Source organism: Saccopteryx leptura, chromosome 2 (assembly GCF_036850995.1).
Source record: "Saccopteryx leptura isolate mSacLep1 chromosome 2, mSacLep1_pri_phased_curated, whole genome shotgun sequence".
Taxonomy (NCBI): Eukaryota; Metazoa; Chordata; class Mammalia; order Chiroptera; family Emballonuridae; genus Saccopteryx; species Saccopteryx leptura.
In genome coordinates this window covers 259369305-259397221 of record NC_089504.1, presented here as the reverse complement: position 1 = coordinate 259397221, position 27917 = coordinate 259369305, and the positions used below count along the sequence as shown (strand labels likewise).

Below are 27917 nucleotides of genomic sequence, written 5' to 3'. Positions count from 1 at the left end.
ATATGTAATTTGCAAATATTTTCTCCCACTCGGTAGATTGCATTTCCGTTTTGTTAAAGGTTTCCTTCACTGTGTGGAAGCTTTATAGTTCGATATAGTTCCATTTGTTTATTTTTGCTTCCATTGCCTTTGATTTTAGAGTCAGGTCCAAAAAATCATTGCCAAGGATAATGTCAAGAGGCTTATTGCCTATGTTTTTTTCTAAGATTTTTATGGTTTCAGGTCTTACAATTCAAGTCTTTAATCCATTCTGAGATAATATGTGTGTATGATGTAAGACAGTAATCTAGTTTCATTCTTTTGTGTATGGCTGATTGTTATCAAAGAGACTGTCCTTTCCCTATTGTATGTGCTTGCCTCCTTTATTGTAGATTAATTGACCATATATATGGTGGGCTTATTTCTGGGTACTCTATTCAGTTCCACTGCTCTATGTGCCTTTTTTTATTCCACTACCATACTGTTTTGATTATTGTAGATTTATAATATAGTTTGAAATGAGGAGGTGTGGTGCCTCTAGCTTTGTTCTTCTTTCTCAAGATTGCTTTGGCTATTTGGGATCTTTGTGGTTCTATACAAATTATAGGACAGCTTGTTCTATTTCCGTAAAAAATGTTATTGGATTTTTTTTTTTTTTTTTTGAAGCTGGAAACGGGACAGTCAGACAGACTCCCGCATGCGCCCGACCGGGATCCACCCGGCACGCCCACCAGGGGTGATGCTCTGCCCACCAGGGGGCGATGCTCTGCCCCTCCGGGGCGTCGCTAGCGCCTGGGGCAGAGGCCAAGGAGCCATCCCCAGCGCCCGGGCCATCTTTGCTCCAATGGAGCCTTGGCTGCGGGAGGGGAAGAGAGAGACAGAGAGGAAGGAGGGGGGGGTGGAGAAGCAAATGGGCGCTTCTCCTATGTGCCCTGGCCGGGAATCGAACCCGGGTCCCCCGCACGCCAGGCCGACGCTCTACCGCTGAGCCAACCGGCCAGGGCCTGGAATTTTGATAAATAGGGATTACATTGAATTTGTAATAGATTGTTTTGGGTAGCACAAATATTTTAACAATATTAGTTCTTCCAATCCATGAGCATGGGATATCCTTCCATTTATCTGTGTCTTTCTCAATTTCTTAACACTAATGTCTAACAGAAATCAGTGTGCAGGTCTCTTACCTTCTTGGTTAAATTTGTTCCTATATATTTTATTCTTTTTGATGCAACTGTAAATGGTATTATGTTCTCAATTTATCTTCCTAAGTTTGTTGTTCCTGAGTGTATAGCAATGCAACAGATTTTTGTATATTGATTTTGTATCCTACAACTTCACTGAATTTTTCAGTACTCTTAACAGTGTTTTGGTGTAGTCTTTAGAGTTTTATATAGGATATGTAATTATGTCATCCTCAAATAGTGACAGTTTTACATCTGCCTTTCCAATTTTGAGGTCAGCATTTATTCTTAATGTTTTTATTTCCATTGAATATATGTCATTTGGTATTATAACACAACTATAAAAGAATATCTTTCTAAAATATGTATGTCATCATGCCATCAACCCTAATTTAAACTTCCAGTGGCTTCCCATTTATATGATTGTACTTCCCAAAGTGGGATATGCCAAATCCAAAGACAGCATGAGATAAAAAAATTAAAAAAAAGGCGGGAAAAGTTAGTCACATCCATGTTCCCCCAGTCTAACTGAACAAGGTATTTATCCTGTAACATACTATTGGGCTTATAATATAACAAAACCATTATAATAAATCATTCACGTAAATGTAGAATTTTTTAAACCTGATTTATTTTTTTTTACTGTCGAAGAAACAGGCTTAGTCAAAGTAAGAGTGATTGATATCAACCATGAAGAATTTATGGAAGGATCAAGGCACCCTTCTCTTAACAAAAACAAAAACAAAACAGTAACTGTGAATCTGATTTTTATAAAGATTTGATAGTTTGAGGAATAAAAGATGTTTTAGATTTTTAATAGATACTTTTAAGCTTAATATATATAGAGTACTATTCGTTGATCATATATAATTTTCTGACCTAGTGAAAGTAAACATCTGAATAAGAGCCCCCTCCACTCAGTGCTGGAAGAAGGAAGATTCCTCCCCACTCCCTATTTGGCAACTGCCGACTCTAAAAGGTTCTTTCTGTCTTGTTCTTCACCTAAATCTCCATGAAATGCAATGTTTGCCTGTTTTTTATCATCAGTTGTCCTGGAGGAGCCCTGTTGTGAAACACGCCTGATCCAACACTAGTGCCGAGGAGGCTTAGCTGTGACAACACTCTTTGCTCTCTGTCAGCGTGCCTTTATTGATAGGCCCATGGTAACCTCTGAGCAAAAGAGCCTCGAAAAAATCAACAGGCCACGTTACTACCCCCAGTGTCAACACTGAAAACACAGCAACCACAGAAAAATTGTTGAATATTTCCCTTAAGTTTTTTGCTTTTCTGAATTAATTACCTTGAACTATTACTTTATTTCCTAGAGTTTGTCAATACAATAAATTCTTAGAGATGAGAATGTATACAATCTCATGCCTCTCCATCTCACCTTTCTCAATCTTCCCAAGAAAGGTCTATGCCCATCTAACTCAACTACCATAAGCAACACAAAGCAGTTTTGCCACACTCTTTGCTTACTGCTGCTGTTGAGGATAGAAATGATTAAAAAACCGAGATCCTTTAGCTCAAACACATTTCAATGTATAAGTATAAAAAGATATTAAATCAGCATTCCTTAAACTTGGTAAATTTAAAAACCCAGGGATATCTGTTAAACATGGAGATTTCTAGGATCATATCCTCAAAGAATCTTGACTTTCATATGGGTCTACAGCATTTGTATATACAGCATTTGTATATTTAACAAACACTCCCCAATACCCCCAACTTATTTATTGAATTGAGATATAATTCAAATATCATAACATGTACCCTTTAACACTGTACAATTCAGTGGTGTTTAGTACAATATATTTGCAAGGTCATACAACCATCTCCACTATCTAATAATTCCAGAACATTTCATCACCCAGAAAAGAAACCTTGTACCCATCAGCACTCAATCCCCAAGTACAAGAACTGGACCATATTTCTACATAGGTGAACAGGCAAAGTAATATCTGTCTGCTAAAGGTGACCTGATTTTCAGAAGCCTGAGAATTTCATATATTTCAAGGTTGATTCATGGTATTTGAAATTGTTCACCACTATTCACTTCAACCTACAGTCACTTATTTTAAGCTATTTACTTTTCAAATTGAAAGCTTATTAAGTATAAGGTAAAATATGCTTTGATTCTAAAAAAGGACATAAAGCATAGGCTATATATGTGATAATAACTGGATGTCTATCTTCCTTTTACAAAGAAAGGAAAGGAGATTCTGAATTTTAAGAATGTACTAATTTTTCTCTGTATTAAGGAGTTTTATGGACAAAATAGATTTGTGCCTGCCTGTCAGTTAGCATAAACAAGGGATCTAGTCAAAAAAAGTTTGTACCTATTTCACTGCAATACTGGAAAACAACTGGACCATGACTACTAAATGTCTTAAGTAAGAAACAACCACTAGACTGTGACGTAGCCCACGTGCAATCCAATGGTCAGTGAGGCACTGGGACATGCAGGAAATTGTTCTATTCACTGGAAGCTTCTGGCATTATTCCTCAGCAAAAAAGAGCAAAATGGACTATTTACTAAGACATGGACCCAAAGCAAAATGTCAAGTGGACTTCTAAAAAATAAGAGTTTCTGAGAACCTTGATAAGACAATCCAAAAAGCAGGGGACCAGAAGGTCCTATTATGTCTCTTTTTAACTAATGCAATCAGCAATTCTAGTGCTGATAGCTGGATATTTATTGTACATCTAGATAGAATTCAGAGACCCTGGGTAAATGATGAAAAGGTCAAACCATTGTTTGGGTAAAAATGCCAAACAATGGAAACTAATGGTAAAGTACCTGTAAAGGGTAGAGAAGAACACCAGGAAGATTAGAGGAAAGCATTTCATGGTGAAATTCTGCTACACTATACAAGGAGCACTTGGGATATGAGGTCAAGAGTCTTAGACCGATAGACTCCAACTAATGTTAGGAATTGATAAGACTCTGACCTTTAAAGGAGAGAAGGTAATGGGGGCTTCTGAAGAGTGGCAAAGACCACTGGTCTATTTGCTACAGAGATGGATAGAAATAATCAGGCTATCTGCCCACGTGATTTTTTTTTAAAAAAGGCGAAAAACGACTTCTAATTTGGCTAAGTTAGAAGCTGAGAGCACCGAAGGGCAGCAGTCTGTCTGAAGAAAACAAGAACAAGTGGGAGAAGGCATGCAAAGCTTTAGTACCATGAATGTTTCAGTACCATGTATGACCCGGAAATGTCCTCCAGAAGAGCCTGCCGGGATCCTGTCCTCAAATCTTGAGACAAAAAAGGAAGCTTGTGAGTTTATCAGCAAAAATTGGGTATGAATAAAACCAGATGGTGAAGCCAAGTACCTACTCTTCAGAACATGTTCTCATTTCAACTCCTTCCAGCTGATACTGTATGATAGAGTTCTTTCTCTTGTGTACAATCTAAATAATTTATAGATCAGGGAACTACTGTTACTAATAATTGCAGTGGAGGTCTTTAAACAAATATCAGACGCTTTCACAACCTAATTTTCACACCATGGAAAGCATTGTAATATTTATATCACTTTGCAGAAAATCATTAAATAATTTATATAGCTCTAATAAGTCATATGCTGCCTTTACTCAAAACCCTACCACTAAAAGTGATACCATGAAAATAATTTGGAACATTGCTACCACTTCAACCCTGAGAATCATAATTTTTAAGATTATAATCTATATTAAAACTATGCTACTTCTTTCTAATTACTTTTTTTTTTTTTTGTATTTTTCTGAAGCTGGAAATGGGGAGAGACAGTCAAACAGACTCCCGCATGCGCCCGACCGGGATCCACCCGGCACGCCCACCAGGGGAGAAGCTCTGCCCACCAGGGGGCGATGCTCTGCCCCTCCGGGGCGTCGCACTGCCGCGACCAGAGCCACTCTAGCGCCTGGGGCAGAGGCCAAGGAGCCATCCCCAGCGCCCGGGCCATCTTTGCTCCAATGGAGCCTTGGCTGCGGGAGGGGAAGAGAGACAGAGAGGAAGGAGGGGGAGGGGGTGGAGAAGCAAATGGGCGCTTCTCCTATGTGCCCTGGCCGGGAATCAAACCTGGGTCCCCCGCACGCCAGGCCGACGCTCTACCGCTGAGCCAACCGGCCAGGGCTACTTCTTTCTAATTAAATAAATATTTATGACTAGATAATATATAGCTTGTTTCTGAGATGCATTGGAGTTTTATTTAATAAATATTATATTCACCAAGTGCCAAACTTCAAAGAAGGCAACACTAAGAATGTCAGTCCATGGGGTATCTGCAACTGGAAATATTTTATTGTCTCAGATCCAGTCATGACCCTTCTCAGAAAATCTGCCTCCATATACATATACAGCTCCTGTGGAGTGACTTACCCCGAGACTACCCCTTACCACAGCATATCAGACAAGAGAGGGACAACTGGTGTAAGGTGACCATGACTATACAGGCTTATTGTAAAATATGAGCAGGACCAATTCGGCAATTGTAATTGCCAAGGGTGGCTGATAGGAGAGTTGTATGGTCATAGTAGATCTTTCCGAGGTATTTCAAGCCCTGTGCAAAACAAAGCTACAGAGAAGTAGGTCAAGAAATAAGGGAGAACACTTAATTCACAGAGTGACAGAGAGCAGTACAGATGGGTGCGTGGAGTCTGTTTGGCACCTGTCCTTTCTGAGGTCTTCTTATTACTCACCTTTCCCAGATCCCCCCCACACACACTTTACAAGAACGGCTATGTCTGGGCTTCTGTTTCTTAAAATACAATTCCTAAAATAGAAGGAATCCTAGAGATATTAACTTACTTTTCTCTCTAAAACTCAAGAGCAAAGTTATTTTTCAGCTTACAGAATTTCATAAGGACATTTGAATGAAGACAATAAAAATAATTTCACCCATAAATTCTTTATTCCTTTGTTCCTTCAGCTGATACTTTCTGTGTGTCTACAAGCTGGCTAGGTGTACGAAAGTGCACAAAAGAGATGAGGCTTCTCTTTGGAAATCAAGCAAAAGAAATAGGCATGTGCAAAGTAATACAGAGGGTGCTATCAGAGAAAGTCAAAGGAAGAACCTACTTAGGGATGGGTGATCAGGGAAAGCTTCTTAGACTTGAAGGAGTCATCCAGGTAAAGACTGAAGAATGTCTCTAGGCAGGAGAAAAATAATGTACCCCGTTTACCTGCCATGAATTTTTCTGCAATAAAAAATATTCTACCGCCCTGGCCGGTTGGCTCAGTGGTAGAGCGTTGGCCTGGCGTGCAGAAGTCCCGGGTTCGATTCCCGGCCAGGGCACACAGGAGAAGCGCCCATTTGCTTCTCCCCCCCTCCCCCCCTCCTTCCTCTCTGTCTCTCTCTTCCCCTCCTGCAGCCGAGGCTCCATTGGAGCAAAGATGGCCCGGGCGCTGGGGATGGCTCCTTGGCCTCTGCCCCAGGCGCTAGAGTGGCTCTGGTCGCGACAGAGCGACGCCCCGGAGGGGCAGAGCATCGCCCCCTGGTGGGCAGAGCGTCGCCCCCTGGTGGGCGTGCCGGGTGGATCCCGGTGGGGCGCATGCAGGAGTCTGTCTGACTGTCTCTCCCCGTTTCCAGCTTCAGAGAAATACCAAAAAAAAAAAAAAAAAAAATTCTAAAGTAACTTTAGTTGTTCCAATTCATGAGGAACTATAAGATTTGTACTAGGAAAAAAATCTTTTACCCTATAACTTTAATCAGTGATCTTTGTTTTGATTATGAAAACTAAACCAACAGCAATTAAATATTGTAGGTTACTGAGCAAGTTCAAGGTACATCAATTAGTTCTTTGTGGGTCTGATTTTTAAAAAAAAAATTTTTTTATTTGTTCATTTTAGAGGAGAGAGAGAGAGAGAGAGAGAAAGGGGGGAGGAGCAGGAACCATTAACTCCCATATGTGCCTTGACCAGGCAAGCCCAGGGTTTTGAACCGGTGACCTCAGCGTTACAGGTTGACGCTGGATCCACTGCACCACCACAGGTCAGGCCTGTGGGTCTGATTTTATTGTAACAAAGTACCAGGCCTTTTTTGCACCTTTGTTTTAAAGGATCAGGTTTGACATCCTTACTCTTTCACTGAGCATCTTTGATAATTTTTCCACCCTCTATATTTCTTATAGGTACCAATATTGACCTTAAATGTCCCCAAGGGTACCAAAACCTGCTTCCAGAACAAGCACTGCAGAGAAATTATAATCCGAGCATTGCCAGACTAAAGCACAGGACAGTAATATTCCCAGTCACACCACAACTTCATCTGTCTCCAAGATGTTCCTTGATGTTCCACTCACCTAACTGGTCTCCAACTCCTCCCACAATCTTTCTCAGCAGTGCGACCTGGGTGATCATATATCAGTGCATGTCACTCCCATACTCACAGCTCTCCAGTGGTTTCCAATCTCAGCCCAGTACAACCTACATTCTCTCCAATGGTCAAAGACCCTATTAATATCTGCCACATTTCTCCCCCCTCCTTCATTTTCCCCCATAGCACTATCACCTTTGCCTACTACACATTCACTTAGTCATCTGTTTATCTCTTCTACAAGGATAAGAGCTTAATGAAGGCAAGAACTTTATATGCTTTTTCTTTACTGTTGTATCCCCAAACTTGAATGGTGTCAGCATTTAATTGGAATTAAATACATTTCTGTTGAATGAATAGATAAATATTCCTATAAAAGTCACAGGATGCACAAGCACAGACAATGGTCCTGCTATTTTCACTTGAGGTTTCTGCCTCTTTCTGCAAGGACAAAATTAATGAGAATACAAGAAAGAGCTGTAATATAACTGATGTGACAACCATAAAGAGCTGGTAGGTAGGAAGAAATCAGGGTCCAGAAACAAGATTTTAGAGAGTTCTTTTCTAGTCCAGAAGGTTTCTATTACTAAGTAAAATTTTAAAGTAGCCTATACAGTATCTAGTGGTTTGTCAAAGCATTTCCCCCCCCCCCCCACTCTTATGGCCAATTACTACTTTCAAAGGTTTCAGAAAGTTTTATATTTATATTAGAATTCTTAATCTTCCTTATATCAGCCCATTCTGATTTTTTTAATTTAATGTATTATTTGATAAAGGTGTTAGCTAATGCTACTATAGTAATCATATTGCAATATATAACTAACATGTATCAAACCAACAGGTTATATACATATACCTCAATCTTACAAAATATTATTAATTATAATCTCAATTTTAAAAAATTCAACATATTACTATTTGAGAGGGAGAAAAGGGGCAAAGAGTACAAATATTATATAATAAATCTACTTTTCAGATAACAGCTTCAGAAAACTGCCTTGAAAGGGGGGATTCTATGTGGTGGTATTTAATAAGATATTTTCAATATTATTTTTTTCATTATCCTTAGAAGAAAGAAGAGGAAAGAAACATACTCTGATTTGAAAGGTCAATGATTTCCTTCAATTTCATGAAATACCAAGTTACTATATAAAGCTGAATATATTTGATACTCTAAAAATTGAACTATCTGGAGTCAACTTCAAACACCAGCTATCAGTTATCTTGTCAAACTAAAAGAAATACTGTTTTCCTTATGTTTTTTGAAAGAAGGTAGAAGGAAATACTTTTGAAGGACTACTTAAACCATCAGTTCAAAGGGAAAGGGAATGAAACTTCCATTAAGTTCAATGGCTAAAATTTTGGTTTTAGCAAAGAAGAATCTCAACTGGGACTGGGGGTGTGGAGGGAGACAAAGATTATGAGAAAGTAATAAAGAACCAATAGCTACTTGACCTTCTCTGAAGACACTCTGAAGTCAGCTAGGTAACTGAAGAAACTGAGAGCAACTAAAAGGGCTATATATGTAGATGAAGCAGAATGGATGGTATATTAACTGAATATTTACTATGTAGCAGGCACAGTGCTAAGCACTTTATTATTCATAAATTAATTTAATCATTTATATAAACCTGGAAGATAGGTACCAGGTATCACTAGCTTCATTTAAAGACGATGAAATTGAGACATATATGGGACAAGTGACATGAACAAGGTGATACAGGAAGTGTTAACTTAAAAGGCAAATATCTTAACTCTAATATTAAACTGTCCCTGTGTTACTTCTTCTATAACTGAGTACACTGCTGACTTCCATCAGAGAAGCACAAAAGTGATTCAGCTCTTAGTCCCATCGGCATGCAACTTCAGAGATCAAGTAAATGACGTCAGTCACCAAATGACTTGCATTTTGTTTCAAATTCATGAACTCTGATCCAGGGCCTAACATCTTAAAAATAAAATAAAACAAAACAAACAAAACCTTCCCTTAACCACAAGGAAGACTTAGTGAATAAAAACAACCCAAAAGGTAATGCTCAAAATACTTTGAAAAGCTGTTTGATGGTATCTATAAAACCTTAGTGCATGCATGCCCTGACCCAGCAATTCCAAAAAGTGCATATGTATGTTTGTCAAAATAAAGTTCAAGAATGTTCACAGAAACACTATTCACAATAGCTCTCATCTGGCAACAACCCAAATGTCCATCAACAATAGAATTAGAAGAACGAACAAATTGTGGTATGTTGTTCACGGTGGAATCAACAAACCACGCCCACATGCAACTACATGGATGAATCTTGTAAACATAGTGAGCCATGAAAAAGCTAGACAAGAAAGAGTTCATATGGTACAATTCAATTTATATAATGTTCAAAAACAATCAAAACTAATCTAGGGTGTTAAAAGTCAGAATAGCAATTACTCTTTGGAAGGGTAATGACTGAAGAGGCAGTGAAGGGGAGTAGGACCTCTGGAAAGTGTTTGAAAAATTAACACTTTTCCACCTGAGAATTTCCTAGCCTTCCATTTGTACCTTAAACATTAATTCATAACCATCAAGATTTAAACTTGTTTCCTTAAAGAAGAGCGAATATGACAAAAGAATAAATAGATGATTCTATTTAAGTCTATGTTACTATTACTTCTTTTAGAATATTTTATGTAAAAGAATAGTTTTGATATAAATATTTTGCTAACTACAAGAAGAAAAAGGGCAAAGAGAAAACACAGACAGGCAGGAAATAAAAGTTTATCTAAAAATTTCCTTTGCAAAATAATACTCTGACAAAGATGAGTTAGTGGAAAAAACGAATATCCTGAAGTATACTCCAATATTGTTCCCAATAAAGTTTATTTTAAAAAGCTACTCTATTATGTTAAGGTTTGTTATTTATTTCCCTGGTTAACATAATGTTGTGATTACAACCTACTCCATGTTTTGGAAAGCTATATGACTTCCTAAAACAGTTACAGAGCATCAGTTTAAGAGAAAGGAGAATGACATCTCTTTATGATGCTCTTATTAATTTTAATGTGCATTAAACTCTTTCAAATACTGTTATTATGAATCACAGCTGACAAGAGATGAGAAGGCTAATAATAAATTTCTTCTCCTCGCCATAAACGTTGCTAATTTTTCTTAGCAACTGACATTAGAAATTCAAGTCTCTTCAAGATGAAATTTCTTGAAAAACTATATATCTGGGTTCCAGAAGAGCCAGGGATGGTGCTCCAATATCAGATGAAGACAATTTTAGAAAACTCATCATTTAGTGATCACATTGTTTTGACTTTGAATAAGGCTTTAGGTCCTAATTTTGCATTCTTTATTTAGGGTAAATTTATATAGGCATTTTAGAACCTATTTGTAAGTAAAACAAACAGAATTAATGTGTTTATTAATCAGGTTCTCTAGATGTTATACATTCAGAATTTGGGAACTTACTCTATGACCCTCAGAAAGTTGCATGACCCTTCATTATTAAAATATGTTACAAGAGTATTTAAATCTTACAAGCCTACAAAACGCTCGGCACCTTCCAGCATTGTGAAACGCCAACTAGACCCTCTGAATAGCGACACCCTGCTATGCTCACATATAAAACAGTCCCTGATGTAGTGGGCTGAGAAATAACAATCATGCTTTATACAGCTGATGCATTTTATCCTTTTAAATCTTACTTTTATAATTAAATTTCTAGTTCCTAAAGTGACTAAAATAGACTTTTCTTTTCAGAAACAGCAAATTGGCTCTGGCCAGTTGCTCAGCAGTAGAGCTTTGACCTGGTGTGTGGAAGTTCCAGGTTCGATTCCCGGCCAGGGCACACAGGAGAGGCACCCATCTGCTTCCCCACCCTCCCCCCTCTCCTTCCTCTCTATCTCTCTCTTCCCCTCCCGTAGTCAATGCTCCACTGGAGCAAAGTTGGCCCAGGCACTGAGGATGGCTCCATGGTCTCCGCCTCAGGCGCTAGAATGGCTCTGGCCACAACGAAGCAACACCCCAGATGGGCAGAGCATCGCCCCCTAGTGGGTATGCCAAGTGGATCCTGGTCAGGCGCATGCGGGAGTCTGTCTGATTGCCTCCCCACTTCTAACTTTGTTAAAAGAAAAAGGAAAAAAGAAAGAGGAAATTTTGGCCCTGGCTGGTTGGCTCAGCAGTAGCGCACTGGCCAGCATGTGGAAGTCCTAGGTTTGATTCCCAGTCAGGGTGAGGAGAAGCAACCATCTGCTTCCTCCCTGTCCTCCTTTTTTCTCTCTCTCTCTTCCCCTCTCACAGCCATGGCTCAAATGGTTTAAGCAAGTTGGCCCCAGGCACTGAAGATAGCTCCATGGCCTCATGCTGAAATAGCTCGGTTGCCAAGCAATGGAGCAGCAGCCTTAGATGGGCAGAGCATCACCCCATAGTGGGCTTACTGGGTGGATCCTTGTCAGGGCACATGCAGGAGTTTGTCTCTCTGCCTCCCTGTCTCCCACTTAATAAAAAATTTTAAAAAATAAAGGAAATTTTATGTAAGAAAAGTAATATAATAATATAAAACTAGATTATATTTAGTCTTATACTTTTAATTAATTACCCTCGCTTTTAAGACTCCTATATTTTTATCTACACTTACATCCCCAATTTAAAAAAATTCTTCTCATACAGCAACTTTCTATCACTGCTACATCTGTCAAACATTTTGATGGTCAGTATATGTGGTATGCATGTGTAACATTACTGCTTATTTCTTTTTTTTTTTAATTTTTATTTATTTATTTTTTTTGTGTGTGTATATTTTTCTGAAGCTAGAAACCAGGAGAGATAGTTAGACTCCCGCATGCGCCCGACCGGGATCCACCCGGCACGCCCACCAGGGGGTGACGCTCTTCCCACCAGGGGGCGATGCTCTGCCCCTCCAGGGCGTCGCTCTGCCGAGACCAGAGCCACTCTAGCGCCTGGGGCAGAGGCCAAGGAGCCATCCCCAGCACCCGGGCCATCTTTGCTCCAATGGAGCCTCGGCTGCGGGAGGGGAAGAGAGAGACAGAGAGGAAGGAGGGGGGAGGGGTGGAGAAACAAATGGGTGCTTCTCCTGTGTGCCCTGGCCGGGAATCGAACCCGGGACTTCTACACGCCAGGCCGACACTCTACCACTGAGCCAACCGGCCAGGGCCTACTGCTTATTTCTTTAAGAGAGTACAGTAAATAAATGTAGTCAAATAAGAAACTAAAATCAATATAAGAAATAAATAGTATAGATATCTAAGAAATTGTGCACATTAATTTTTAAAATAGTCTACTGTTTAAAAATATGATGCAGAAACTTTATTATTTCTCTATTATCTGCATTGAGTCTCAAACATCATATACAAAGAGATGTTGTGAATTAAGGATTTAATTATTATGAAATTTTCATTTATATTCACTCTTGGAGTATCACTGCATTACTATTAAAAACACCTGATTTTAATTCATTTATTTAACTTTTTAGGTCCTATTAGTAATCCATTATCACATACATGAGCTTACTATTAACTTAATTATACAAATTTAATTACCACATTTTACCTTGTACAAATTATATATGCCTTAATAGTCTCATTTCTCACCAATACTGAAATTAAAATTAAAATGGTCTTTACTAAAGATGCAAATAGAACTTTTCGGTCTGTATTTATAGCTTAAAGTCATAGGTAAAAAAGAAAATGCAGAACACGGTAAGCACATTAAGCAGACTTTCTGCTGTGGTGCAGGAATGAGAGACGGAGTCACTCTACCTCGCAGAGAAGCAGGTCGATGATGTGGAAGACCATGCAGAGGGGGAACTTGGCAGTGAAGAGGGTGAGGAACCACTGGGAAGCATACATATGGGCTTCCAGGTTCAGCTCACAGAAGTGGCTGTGCAGGTCCGGTAACTGCTCCTAAAAGCCAAAGGGGAGAACTTAGCAGCTGGAACACAGAAGAAGCTTTATTTCCTGCCACAAATGCAATTATGACAAGCTTTCTATGAAGACTTGCATTTTACTGCAGCATTCCCTGAACTGTATATAAATACGCAGAATGCAATGACAGGAGATGAGAGTTAGGGCCTGACAGATCACTGAGGAAAAGACAGACAGCCTTGTTAGCAGCAAATAACAAAGATCACCTCTTGCTCACTTGACTGGTCTTGTTTCTTGAGAAATGCTCATATTACCCATCTGTCTTGTAAGGAATATCATGTCTCCAGGGTAAAGGAACAGCACCCCCTTTTTAGGGTTCAACCCCTAAATAGCTAGGAAAGAGGTACTTAATGTCAGCATCATCTGGCTTTTCAGTATACTTTTTGGCACTTAGAAAAGGCCAAAACACTACCGAATATTAAAAACCTATCCTTGCTATCTTAAAAAAATGGCTAAGTACAGAAATTGCAAGTGCATAATGTGTATGAAATTGAATGTCTCTTTGAAATGCCTTTATGGTAGCTTCTTCTTTTTCCCCAAGCTATTCCAGTGAATGCTTTTCAGAGGCATGCAAGACAAAGCACACAGCATTAGCATAGTATTCCCACAACTGAAAGACAAAGGCAAATACATGTAGAAATCCACTTTTGTTTTGTTTTCATAAAAACAAAAAACCCACTGCCTGCACAAGATGCTCTTTGAAAACCACCCAAATGCACCCATGCAGTACTTTAAATGGCCTGTCAAATGGTCATCCAGTTAACGGACAAAAACTGCTAACAAAATGTCTGGGGTTCTCACAGCATTGCAAACCTGCTCTTCATTCATCAGGTATAATTATTTGACTCTCAGAGCACCTAAGAATAGTGACCTCTGAAAAAATATAAATTTTTGTACATGAAAAGTAAAAAGTGAATAATCCCAGACAAACCCTTACTTGGAAGAATTAAATCTCTTTTTAAAAGCCTATTGCTTTCGGTGCCTACAGTTACCAAATTTCTATGCAGTCTTTGTTCCCCTCGGTGCCCATCTGCGGCTGCGCTTACAGTTTATCTGACATGCTTTCACCCTTTTGCTTCTTCTTCACACGTAAGGTCTTCTGCCTTCCGACATTCCCTCCTCCCTTCAGCTCACTGCAGACTCTCTGTTGTCCACTCCCTGTTCCTTCAGTCTCCTGCTGGCTTCACTTTCCTCTCTAGACACCTAGGGACCTCCTGGCAGGTTATGTCAGTGAGCTCCTGCCAGTGCCATCTTCTACTGCACCCCACTAACCTTCTTCCCCAGCCTGTTCACTATTCCATGATATGGAATCAATGCATTCACTTTTTTTTTTAAGTGAGAGGGGGGAGATAGAGAGACAGACTTCCCCACGTACCCTGACCGGGTTCTACCCGGCAATCCCCACCTGGGGCTGATGCTCAAATCAACAGAGCTATCCCTCAGTGCCTGAGGCTGATGCTTGGACCAACTGAGCCACTAGCTGCAAGACGGGAAGAGGGAGAGAAGAGGGGATGGGGGAAGAGCAGTGGTCTCCCCTCATGGGTGCCCTGACTGGGGATCGAACCCGGGACATCCACACACAGGATGACATTCCATTCACTGAGCCAACTGGCCAGTGCCCCATCATTCACTTTTTTTTTTCATATTTCTCTTGGGTTCCCAACACCTCATATAGAGAATACATAGAGATCCATTATAAGTTGAAGATTTCAAATCTTAGGTGGAATTTCAAAGCTACTCATTAATTGTTTTGATCAGCACTAGTCAATAATTTTGCTATTATAATATTTTTATTATGTAATATTTGACAATGTTTTTCACATATATAAATTCACATATACATATTATAAAATAGTAACAACTCTGAGATCAGAAAATTATGTGGAAAATTTTTTTTAATTTTTGTTGAATTTATTGGGATAACATTGGTTAATAAAATTATAAGTTTAAGGAGTACAATTTATAATACATCATCCATATACTGTATTGTGTGTTCACCACCCAAAGTTAGGCCTCTTTCCATCACCATCTATCCCTCCTCTCATAACTATTTTATTTTATTTTCTTAGTGAGAGGAGGGGAGGCAGTGACAGATTCCTGCATGTAACCCTAGTGGGATCCACCTAGCACACCCACAAGGGGGTGATGCTCTGCCCATCTGGGTCCTTGCTCTGTTGCAACCAGAGCCATTTTATAGCACCTGAGGGGGAGGCCATGGAGCTACCCACAGCACCCGGGGCCAACTTGCTCCAATCGAGCCATGGCTGCAGGAGGGAAGGAAAAGAGAGACATGAGAGGGGGAGGGGTAGAGAAGCAGATGGGTGCATCTCCTGTGTGCCCTGACCGGGAATCAAACCTGGGACATCCACACACCAGGCCAACACTACCGCTGAGCCAACAAGCCAGGGTCTATTTCAGTTTTTAATACTCAACAATCTCTTCATTAGCTTAACTCACTATAGTCTTACTTCAAAGAGTATCAAAGTTGAATTTTTAAAAAGGAAAAAAATTTTAAAACACAGTCCAATGATTTGATTAGATATTTATAATATTAAAACCAATGAAGACAATGGTCAGAAACCAAGTCATTTGCATTTTCAGCAGAATTCCATTGAACTTTCATAAATCATGATTGTTCACCAATTTCATTAGACTTTTTCTATAACCCAACCAGTCCTGAGAGATAAAAGTTCCAAACTTTCACTTACCTGCATCAGTCTCTCCAACTGATAAAATTTGCAATGAAGATCTTCAAAGTTGTTTTTGTAGAGGTCTCGTAAACCATAGTCATACATGATTTTCACCAAAACACAGAATGCTTGCTCCTCTGGCATCTATAGAAAGACATATAAATGTAGAACATGACTGAGTGGCATTTAGCCAGAATGTCAGAAAACTTCCTTCACATGTTTAGTTTTCTATATGAATAGCCGAAGGCCTCTAGTAAATGAAGTTCTACAAAGCCAGCCAGATTTCTGCAGTGTTACAAGTAAAATCTGTGTTCAAAGCTTGTAGCTTCCTCACTTGAGATGAATTTCCCGCTTTCATTAACTTTAATTTTCCTTCTGTTCGTCCGTCCGTCATCTTAAAAATAAGTAATATAGTCATGTGATTCAAAAATCACAACAATGTAAAAGTTCCTGAAGGTAAAAGGCTCGCTCCTGTGTATCCCATGAACATCAATACTGTGCCTGCCCCCACTTCATAGCTGCCTCAGGGTAATTCTGCATGTGCCCTGTAAGTATTTCTCTATGCAAGCAAGAGAGTTATATTTCTTATTTTGTTTTTTCCTCGTTTCTCCATAAAGGATAAATTGCTTTTTTCTTCAATAATATTCCCAAAAAAGGATTGCTGGGTCAAAGAATAAACATTTTTAGTTTTGGTAGATAGTGTGATACTGTTCTCCCAGTATCTTCTTGATGTTGCTTCTTTTCTGCAAAGAAACAGTTTTCCAGAAAGAATCTTGTGAGCTTCTATCATCAAGACTTAAATGACCAATAAAATCTAATATAACCTCCCTGATCTCTGATCCGTATTTTTATCTGATCAGAGAATAAAGTCTAAAATCAAAGAAACATCTCTAAATTGTGATGGGGTTGAGAAGTACAGACTGGTCGTTAGAAAACACACAGTCAATAATACTGTAATACCCATATACGGTGCCAGGTGGGTACTGGAAGTATTAGGAAAAGTGCTTTGTGAGGTATATAATTGTCTAACCACTGTGCTATATAACTGAAATAAATACAATATCTAGTAAACTATTATCAAAAAATTTTTTTTTTATTTAATTCAAAGAAAATACCGATGCCCTTTGGGATACCTATAAGGACCTAACAGATCTTCTGAGGTCTATCTAGGCTGTAGAAATGGAAAAACTACAATGTGATTAACAAAAAGAAAGAAAACATTTAACCATGGCCCAATTTCCACCACTGTATTCACCTAAATGGCTTCCTGAGACTCTTCCGTCAGGGTCCTGCGAGCCCGCTTCTGCTTCAGCACCCGGGCTCCATGTTTTCTGGTTCCTGAAGAACTCAGAGGAGCACTTATGCAAAAAGTGGACCAGAGAAGAGATCTGCCATCTTTAACCCCTATTTGCTTCAACTGTCTGTGTAGGAAAATCTTGATTTCCGGCCTCGTTCTCAAGAACTCGTGAGAGGGTAAGAAAGACCAATGTCCCCTGGCTGATGTTACACAGTTACAGCACAATGAACACAGATTTTCACTGCCTGCTGCCCGTTTGCTGAGAAGGTCAACCGGACTTGGTAACAAGAACAGTGTCTCTATGTCAGACTAATTCAGTTAGAAAAGGCATTTTGAACAGAAAAGAAATTTTAGTGTAGACTATTTCTAAAGGAGGCAACTTTGCTCTTTTTAAAGATTTAAAATCAAATATTTATTGGGACTCACAGGGCTTGCTTTAATGAATAGACAATAATTTGTTATTAGCACTTTAGTTAATTACGGTTTCTGAAATTTTTGAGAATGTGTGAAAATAGTCTCGTTCTTTAAGTACTTTTAAGCATTCTTCCCACAATCTTATCTATGATATTGTATCATCATGCGGAAAGTTTATTTAAGAAAAGGAAAACCAGAGCTGAGATTCTGTTTAAATACTGTAATAAAAATTCTGAATTAAGAGAGTAAAAAATAAATATGAGGTTTTTGCCACAGTGTAATTAATTAATTGTGGTCTCAATGAAATGAAAACATTTAGAGAGAGACATATGCAATATTCTAGAAATTACACCAAGGAAACAGAAAAAGTTGTCTGTACTCAATGTCCTAGGATATAAGAATTATGTAAACATCTACTTTAAATGTCACTCCTTTGAAAGTCTGACCTTGGCTCATTATGGCATTTGACACCTTTGTTAGACTAAATTCCTGCCTGAGTAACTGAACCAAGTAGGGTTCTATTTACTCAATTAGAAATGTGACTGTTCAAGTTCCTACACAAATTGGCCACTTCTATTTTCTACTTACAAACCATAAAATATGTAAATTCGCTAAATAAGATCTCTTAAAGTTAAATAAGTACCCTAGGCTGTTGTCATATTGACTCTCTAAATATTTACTTATTTCTTTTTTATTTATGAGCTGGTTGGGACCTTGGCTTTGACCCCAGATGTTCAAGTCAGCAAACATTTTTTTACTTTCTATTCAGTTACTTAGAATATAAGCACGCTGTACTCTTCACTTCTTTAGCAATTCCGTCATGGACACCTCAGACAGTATGTACGTGCACACTGTTGTCCCACCACCGCCACTGAGTTCTGGGCAAACCTCACCATCCCCACCCTGAGCTCTGGGAGAGCAGCCGCACAAAACAGTAGCACAGAATGTAAGTGTAGTCAGCCCAGAGTTACTCATTCCTTAAAGCTCCCCCTCTCAGTTAGTGAATGATGATTAGTTGAATATTTTACCATCTGGCATCTTGTTAAAGGATAAACCTTTATCTCCTTGAGTGTGGTAAAACCATTCAAGCAAATAAATGGTTTAGATACCTTTCATCATTTATATATTCAGTCACTGAATACGAAATGAATGCCAGGCCCTGGAAAGACAGTCACTGCCTTCCCAAGGACAGGTAAATAGGTAACTCTGTTTGATATGGACACAGAAGTCCTGCGATAGGGGAGGCTGGATATGTACATGGGACAGATCAATAAAGTATTCAGGAAAACGACAAATAGACATAAATTTCTTACTTGCTTTCAGGTATAGAGCTTAAACTCTCTCTCTCTCTCTCACATCCTCTCCCCCTTATCATCTCTTTCTCCCCCTTCCCCTGCTCCTATCTCCCTCAGTCTGTTTCTCATAAATGTATACACACAAACAATATATTTAATAAATGTTCTTCAAAACAAAATCATTGGAGTTTGAACTAAATATTTATGAGAAGGGTAATCCTGGTGTTGGTATCTTTCATGTCTTGCTTTAGCAATAGAGCCACATTTTTTATTTTCAGTTAGTAAATGCACCACATCTGAATAGTAGACTAAACTTTAACACCAGTCTACCTGAGATCGAATCAATATTGACTATCTGTAAAGACTAAGGTCAACTAAAATAAGTTATTATGGGACTTTAGATATTATCTTAACACAAAATTGATTAAAAATAAACCCTTGTGAAGACAGAAAACGATAGCTAACAAAATGAATGAGGAAGTAACAGGAAATATATATAATCCTTTGAAAAGTAGAAATGTAATCTTTTTCCAATTTAAAAATGAAATAAGATCTATTTAGCATGTCTAATTAATCTTTCCATGGTATTTCTCTTTCTTCAAATAATATTTTCATCATCAGTAGCAGCAATCAGGGGAGGCATACACGATTTAGTGAAAATGTCAAAGATTTAAAAATGGAAACAAATACCTAAAAATGTATAAAATATGGCCTAAACAACACATACTGATTTACACTGAAGAGAAAAAAAGAGAATCCAGAGACTGACATGATGGTATTGTGCTTTTGAAGTGCAAGACAGTGCATATTTAAGGAAGATATTATTAAACAAAAGATATATAACCAGAAAACTTATTTTGGAAATTGTGAACAATAATCAATCACTGATGGCCAATAATGACTTCAATAATGGCAGGAAAATTTACTGACAACAATAAATTATTATTTTTGTCAATGCAAATAATCAGAATACTAATATAGTAATTCCAATAACAAGTTAGGAAATAGGGACTTTGCTAAAGTATTAGGAGTATTTGGCCATTATCTTGATTCATCACATACTAGAAAATAAATGGAGTTGAGAAATGAAGTGCAGCATTATGTAATATTTCCATCGTACTTATAAAATGGACTAAAATGGACGGAAACAGACTCAAGAGCATAGATCATTGTAAAATGTGGCAAAATAATCACTAAGTCATTTATTTTCGGTGTTATTTTGTTTCTAATATGTTACTTAGTTGTAAGTTTATATAATTTAAGCTTTACATATAACACTGTGTAAGTTGAAGATGTACAAAATGATTTGATATACATATATCTTGCAAAATGATTACCACAATAGGTTAACACATTAATATTAGAAGTTTTTTTCTTTCTTCTTTTTTTATTTACTGATTTTAGAGGGAGAGGAGGAGAGAGAGAGAAACATTGATTTGTTGTTCCACTTATTTAAAATAATTTTTAGATTTCATTTATTCATTTTTAGATAGGGGGGGGGAATGGGGGAGGAGCAGGAAGCATCAACTCCCATATGTGCCTTGACCAGGCAAGCCCAGGGTTTTGAACTGGTGAACTCAGCATTCCAGGTCGACGTTTGATCCACTGCGCCATCACAGGTCAGGCCTGTTGTTCCATTTATTTATGCATTCATTGGTTGATTCTTGTATGTGCCCTGACTGGGGATCGAACCCTGAACCTTAGCATATTGGGATGAGACTAACCAATTGAGCTACCTGGCCAGGGCAGAAGTTTTGTCTTTTAAGTTTGATCATAACTGGCTCTTAGAACACAAAGTCTCTGTTATTCATTTTAACCTAAGATCTTTGCTTTCTCTGAATCCCCAAAGCTCTTTATGGCATGTAGTAAAGTTATTGGATGCTCCTACTAACCTCTGGACACTGCTTTAACTTTGTACTTCCCAGAGTTCTTAGCATATAGACTTAAATAAATATCAAGTATTAGATATTTATTTAGGATAACTTTAGCAAAACTGAATATCTGCCTTTGTCAATAAAGGTACGTCAACGAAGAGCACAAGCTGTTGTGAACTGCGAAAGTAAGAGCCAGCAAAAATGTAGAAGGAAGGACTGGTGTGAAAGTAGAAGCAAGGGACAGCCAAAAGTAACTGTTTCAGAAGCCAATTTATTTTAATATTATTACAAATGCTAAATATAAAAAAGCTTTTGTATTATCTGTATTTTGTATTGGCTATTAAGTTCATCCCCCAATTATCATAAAGAAAATCAATCAAGATCTGAACATCAGTACCTAGCTGTACTATCAAACCTCATCTCACTATAACACTAAGTTCTCCCACTATGCAGTATTGTGGCATCTGCCTACTTTTTGGGTTTTTTTAAAGCATTAAAATAATGAATTTATCACAATGATTAATATTTCATTGAACTAAAGCCAATTTATCATTGATATGCAATTGGTCTAAAGTAAAATAAAAATAAATCATTGAACATCATATTTTTTAATTAAATGTTAAGATGTAACATGATGGGTCTCTAATAATGACTATTCATCTTGGCTGTGTACAGGAGCTCTGTCATGGAATCAGTGTTGTTTTATTGAGGAAAGGAGGAGATAAGCATTAAAATCCTATAATGTAAGATATCAAAATGTCATTCATGGCTCTATGAAATGCAGAACTAAATACTTGCCTCACATGTGCAGTCTGAGAATCAAGCATAATGTGATCATTCTTTGGTAACAAACACTGACAGTGATCTGAAGATCTGACGTCTGTACTAACAAAGATAATCACTGAATGGAGTTGGGTCTCCAAGCTTCGCTGCTTCTCTCCACAGTGAACCGCAAAACAAAGCAGCACTAAGTACTTCAAAAGTCTTTACCACTCACCTGACATCATATACATCAAGATGTTCTTAAAAGAAAATTATGTTAATGATTTCAAATAATCCCCTTCTTTAGGATAAAACCAAGTTTTCTATTTCATATGATTGTTTCACCTCTTTTTGTAATCAATCTACCTTTTTCCATAAAGGCACTGAACAGTCCACCAATTTCCCTAGTCTTCTTCAACAAAGGTAAGTGCTAGCAACTATTTTGAAAATCATAAACTCCTAAGTCTTCATTTGTTGTTCACCCATTGGACAGCAAAATAGAATGAAAATTTTGAGCTGTTTATTTTCCTTTTAAACCAAATACATGCTAAAATGCATTTAAAGTAAATGTTTATTTATAAGCTCTAAAACATACTGTACAACGTATTAGTCTCTTAATCCGACATCAATTTAAACTAGTGGGACCAGGGTCCAAAAGACAATTGGCCGGGCCAATGATGATTAATTTTAGAGAGAGTAGCAGCAGCTACCATTATTAGAGGCATTCATTCATGATCACATCTGATCTTCACCAAAGTCTGAAAAGCAGCCATTTTTTTTTTACATTTTAAATACTAGCTTTGTGAAGTTCAATGGAGTTAAATGATTTGCCAATAACTACACATCTATCAAGCAAAACCTGAATTTAATCCCATGGCTGCACTTTTTTTGTGCCAGATACAAAAGAAGACTCTTCATGCTCATAGTATCAGGTATTCAATATTCATAAGAACCCTAGACATGTGATAATATTGTTTCAATTTTATAAATGAAAAAAACTAAAGCTCAGAAAGTTTAGGATACTTGCTCAAGGTTATAAAACTTGAATGATATTAAATCACAGCCTAAATCTATAGTTGTACTTTGTACTATCCTTTGAATGAGTTCAGCGTTGAAAGAACAGAGAAACACAAGATATCTAAATAGGAGGATCAATAGAGGACTTTATTATTTTTTTAAAGAAAAAACGTCTTGAATATATTTATAGCAGTGGTCCCCCACCCCCGGGCCACGGACGGGTACCGGTCCGTGGGCCATTTGGTACCGGTCCACAGAGAAAGAATAAATAACTTACATTATTTCTGTTTTATTTATATTTAAGTCTGAACGATATTTTATTTTTAAAAAGTGACCAGATTCCTTCTGTTACATCTGTCTAAGACTCATTCTTGACGCTTGTCTCAGTCACGTGATACATTTATCTGTCCCACCCTAAAGGCCGGTCCATGAAAATATTTTCTGACATTAAACCGGTCCGTGGCCCAAAAAAGGTTGGGGACCACTGATTTATAGGACATAAGGAGACGATATTGGGAAATGGCTCCAAAGCAATGATGTAAGAATTAACTTGGAACAGGAAAATCTCTTGGGCTATAAGAAAAAGTGATTTGTGAGTATAAAAGGACTTATTAAAAAATGCACTAAAACCCTTGCAGTAAGGACATCACTATAAGATGATGTAATGTGTCTGTCTACCACCCTATCTCCCTACCATCTGGTTTCCAAACCCTTTATCCTCCTGTTCCCTTGTTCAGGAGGAGCTGGTCCAGCTCACTGTCAGCACTTGAGAGGCACTCAAGACCTGGGCCGGGCTAATCAGAACATCCTACCCTCCTGGCCTTAGTAATTGATTCAGGGATGGCAGGTTCCCAAGGCAGGCCTATCAGAATCCTCCAGGGTTTTGCTTTGCTTTGTTTTGTTTTAAAATGCAGGAGCTATAGCAAAAGATGGTTTCTATCAAATATTTTAGATGAAATTATAAAGCTGAAAGGATATGAGCCAGGCGAGCCAGCACGCACGCTGCCCATTTTGTGGCTGACCCATATAATGAAGGCAGGAAAACTTAAACAAAAAATAGATACACAAACAAAGATTTCAATGACAAAATATGAACTCTGGAATCCAACCATGTCAGAATCACCTCTGCCCTGGACTTCCCAGTTAGGTGATCAAGTACATTTCCCTTGTAAGCCAAGGTTCTGTCAAAGTAGCAGAGAGTCCTTAATGATCTGAATAATATAATGGCAAAAACACTTTACTTACAAAAACACTAGGAAGCTTCTACCTTCTCACTGTGGATTCTGGAATCTCCATTTTCAAAAAACTAAGAAGTAGGTCTGCTTCTCATTTCTAAAGTCTACTGGTTAAATCTTATCCTAAACTTGTCTTTTTGGGGGGCACATTAAAGAATTCATAATTTTTAAACCTTATTTTATTTTGAAATAAAACACAAATACCATATGATTTCACTTATATGTGGAATAAAAAGAACAAAATAAACGAACAAAATAGAAACAAACTCATAGATACAGACAACAGAGAGGTAGCTGCCAGAGGGGAGGGGTTGGGGGACTGGGTGAGAAAGGTGGAAAGGTGAAGGGATTGAGAAGTACAGCTTGGCAGGTGCAAAGTAGTCACGGGATGTCAAGTACAGCATGAGGAATGTAGTCAGTGATGTTGTAATAACTATGCATGGGGCCAGATGGGTACTGAAATATTGGGGAAACACTTTGTAAGGCATATGACTGTCCAACCACTATGCAGGACACCTGAAACCAATACAGAATAATACTGAATGAAAACTGTAATTTAAAAAAGTGGGGGGGACAAGAATCTATTTAAGCAAAAGATACTGAATGCTGATTACAGTTTGAACATAATCAATGGAACAACTCTTATACTCTCCACAAAAAAAAAAAAAACAACCCCACAGAGAATGAAGTTTAAACTTTAATAAAGAATTGATTATGAAGTAAAACAGGTTAAGAAACAGAACAGTGTTAATACTACTGAAGAGCCCTGTGTGTCCCATCCCAGTCATGACTCCCAGTTTCTCCTCGGAGAAGTCTCTGACTTTGACAGTAATCACTGGTGCTATATATTTCTGGCTATGCAGCATCCTAAAAATACACTTTAGTTGTCTGTTATTAAACTTTATACTAAGTGGAATCATATCAAAGGATGCCACACACACTATGAGTTCTTACTGAATCTGGTTTGCATAATGTGCTTCCATGAGCCTGTGCCACACACGGTATTTCATTTCATTGCTGTACTGTGTTCCGTTATATGTAAATACAAGTTACCCACCTCAAAGTCTAATTATAATTCTAGTGTTAGACATTCTATCAGTGTGCATTTGAGTTGTCTATTATAAACACTGATCCTAGGACAATTTTATTACATGACTTTTTTTGGAGTACATGTGCACAAATCTAAGGTACATATCTAAGAGTGGAATTGCTAGTTATGTATACTTTTATCAGATAAAGCTAAACCGATTTCCAAAGAAGTAGTGTTTTTGTCAAAGTTTTTTAAAAAACAACTCAATAGTTTTAAACATTCTGGATTATCCAAAAATAATATTTTTTCAGAAAGCTTCCATATATACCAATATTAATACATACAGTCATTTAACCCTAAAAAGGATAGTGATTTTCTAAAGGTCTAAAAAAGTATATGTTCAGTAAGAAAACTTTAAAGCTGCTGGACAATAAATGTTAAAAAAAACTGGATTAAAATTATCTAAAATATTTTATATGATTTTGGAATAAATGAAATATATAAAATGAAATTATTATATGTATTTCCAATTAAGGAAAGACTAACACCATTATGATAATATTACTGATTATTACTGCATATTTCACTTCAAAGGCAGATGAATTTTACTTTGAATTTTTTCTTTTGTATTTCATATATTATTCAGCTTACATTACCATTTATTTGATCAGCCATTACTACAGCCCCCTCATCTCCCAAGTCTGAAAATTGCTATAGTTATTCCTTTCCAACTATAAATGATAAGTGTCCTGTAATTTAATCAATAGATATAATAGCATCTACTGTGATAAACACTTAATTCTTCTGCTGCTTAAACTACAGCAAGTCACAAAGCTATTATGAAGTCTCTGGAAATTTCCAAGTAGGTAATTATTTCTTAAAACTACTTAGACATGGAAAAACTTTTTAAAAATTCTAAACTTTTATTTTTGAACATATTTTCATTTTTGGTCTTTCTTTCCTCTTAGGCAGTGAATGTGAAATATAAATGACCACCGAGGAAGAACACACATCCCCAAGAAGCAGGTTCTGACAATGATTAATACAAAGCAGCCAAAGGAAGTCTGGCAGCCAAAGAAGCAATGCCTTATGTAACTGATAAAAATTTAGTAAGACCCTAATAACATATCTCCCTAGAACCTGGGACAGTGTATTTGATGAATTGTTTAAGCTAGACTATATGCTTCTACCTATTAAAACCATGGAGGCAAAAATATGAAAGAAAAAATTAGTTACCTTTTCTTATTCAAATTGCTTAATGGAATGGGTTGGACAGTTAATAGAATATGCTGATTAACAGAAATTTTGCATATACTTACTGTCAATTAAAAATTACAGTCTATTTCTCATTAATACTATGCTGAATATCAGTTCATTGTTCCTCAAAGATTCTGAAGGCATTTCTGTATTCGCAGTTACTTATAAGCCATGGCAACAATTGCATAATTATATTAATGCCAAAAGGGTAAGAGCCTAGACTGAATTTCCATCCATTTGTGACATACTTTAAAAATTGTGTTCAGTAACTTTACAATGACTGATTTGCCATATGACCCTTATAATATGGAGAAGATTACGCAGAAAAAAATATATAGGTATCTGTATTTTCTGATTCCTTCTTTCCTTCCCTCCCTCCTTCCCTCCCTCCCTTTTTCCCCCCAGGGAGAGGTGTTTCCAAACAAATATGAACTTACAAGTAACTAAACCTCTGTTAAAACTCATAAACGATTTCTCACAGATATTCTTCTCACTGAATTTCAGTCAATATATTATAATGTGTTTAATAGAACTACATGTCTAAAATGCTAAATTGTTTTATACCCAAAGATTACTTTGTGGAAGACAAAGCTTCACCACACATGACTTGAACATCAGGTCTCATCAGAGTGACTATAAAGACTCCTTTTAGAAGAATGATTGCTCTGGTCCTTGGTAAACACATTCATGTCACTATTCATAGCCCCAGCCTCTTGTGTTAGGGACCTGAGTATTCTAGACACTAGGTGGGGTCTACAGCCATACCACCCTGAGCATGCCAGATCTCATCTGATCTCAGTAGACACTAGGTGGGTTTATGGGTAGAGATTTTGTGGCCATAAAGTACTTGATTATCACAGGGAATCCCAAGAAGATAGGCTATGGAGATATCAAAGAAAGAGGGATGACAAGGACAAGGTCCAGAAGACTAAGAACAGGTGATAATGCAACAGAAAGAAATCAAACTCAAAGTTAAATAGAGAAATAATCAAAATAGAATCACTGTATATTTATTATCATTAAAATCAAGTTTTCAGAACTACGACCATAATTTACTATAATACAGAATGCAAACCTTAAAAATGCTTTTGTTTTAAACTTGCTGGACCTCTCTGTGGCATTTGACATTATACATTGCTTCCTCCCAACTGAAAACCCAGAAATTCTTCAAGGATTTCTCCTCCTCATCTGTCCCTTAAATTTCTAGCATCTCTGAGCTCTATCCTGTCTTTCTTGCTCTACTTATTCTTCTTAGATGCTCTGATCCACTTTCATAATTTCAGCTTTGATTTTTTCACCAGCACCAATTTCCATTATCCAGTGGGTTGCTAGTCAGCTTCATGCAAGTACCCCTTAATATCCCAAACTCAAGGAATCTGAAACAAAATTCATCATCCACTCCTACCCCTTTTTCTTCACTCAATCTCAACAGATGCATTTTCTTTCTATTTCAGCTCAAAATACAATAATTCATCCAGTCACAAAAGCTAGCATACTAGACTTGTTACCTTCAATCCTACTTTGTCAATATGTCCATAAAACCCACCAATTTTGCCTCCTGCATGTTTCTTAATTCTGTTGCTCTTTCTCTGGGTCCCAGCATCTCTCACCAAGGTGGATACTTCCTGTTCTCTCTGCTGCTGCACATTCCTCTCGGTCCCACCCGC

The 27917-nt window shown here is 37.6% G+C and overlaps 1 protein-coding gene across 5 annotated transcripts in view; it reads right to left on the bottom strand.

Annotated features, from left to right (window-relative positions):
- The window catches only part of RABGAP1L (RAB GTPase activating protein 1 like), a 551348-nt gene that overhangs the window by 175393 nt on the left and 348038 nt on the right, over positions 1–27917 (bottom strand). For all 5 annotated transcript variants that reach the window (XR_010749414.1, XM_066371551.1, XM_066371553.1 and 2 more), the window contains 2 exons: positions 16088–16213; positions 13215–13358 (listed from right to left, as the gene is read on the bottom strand). Coding sequence is in view for 4 of the 5 variants with exons in the window: in XM_066371551.1 (XP_066227648.1) it covers positions 13215–13358; positions 16088–16213 (270 nt within the window). In the remaining variant the exon portion in view is untranslated. The remainder of the gene's footprint in view (positions 1–13214; positions 13359–16087; positions 16214–27917) is intronic.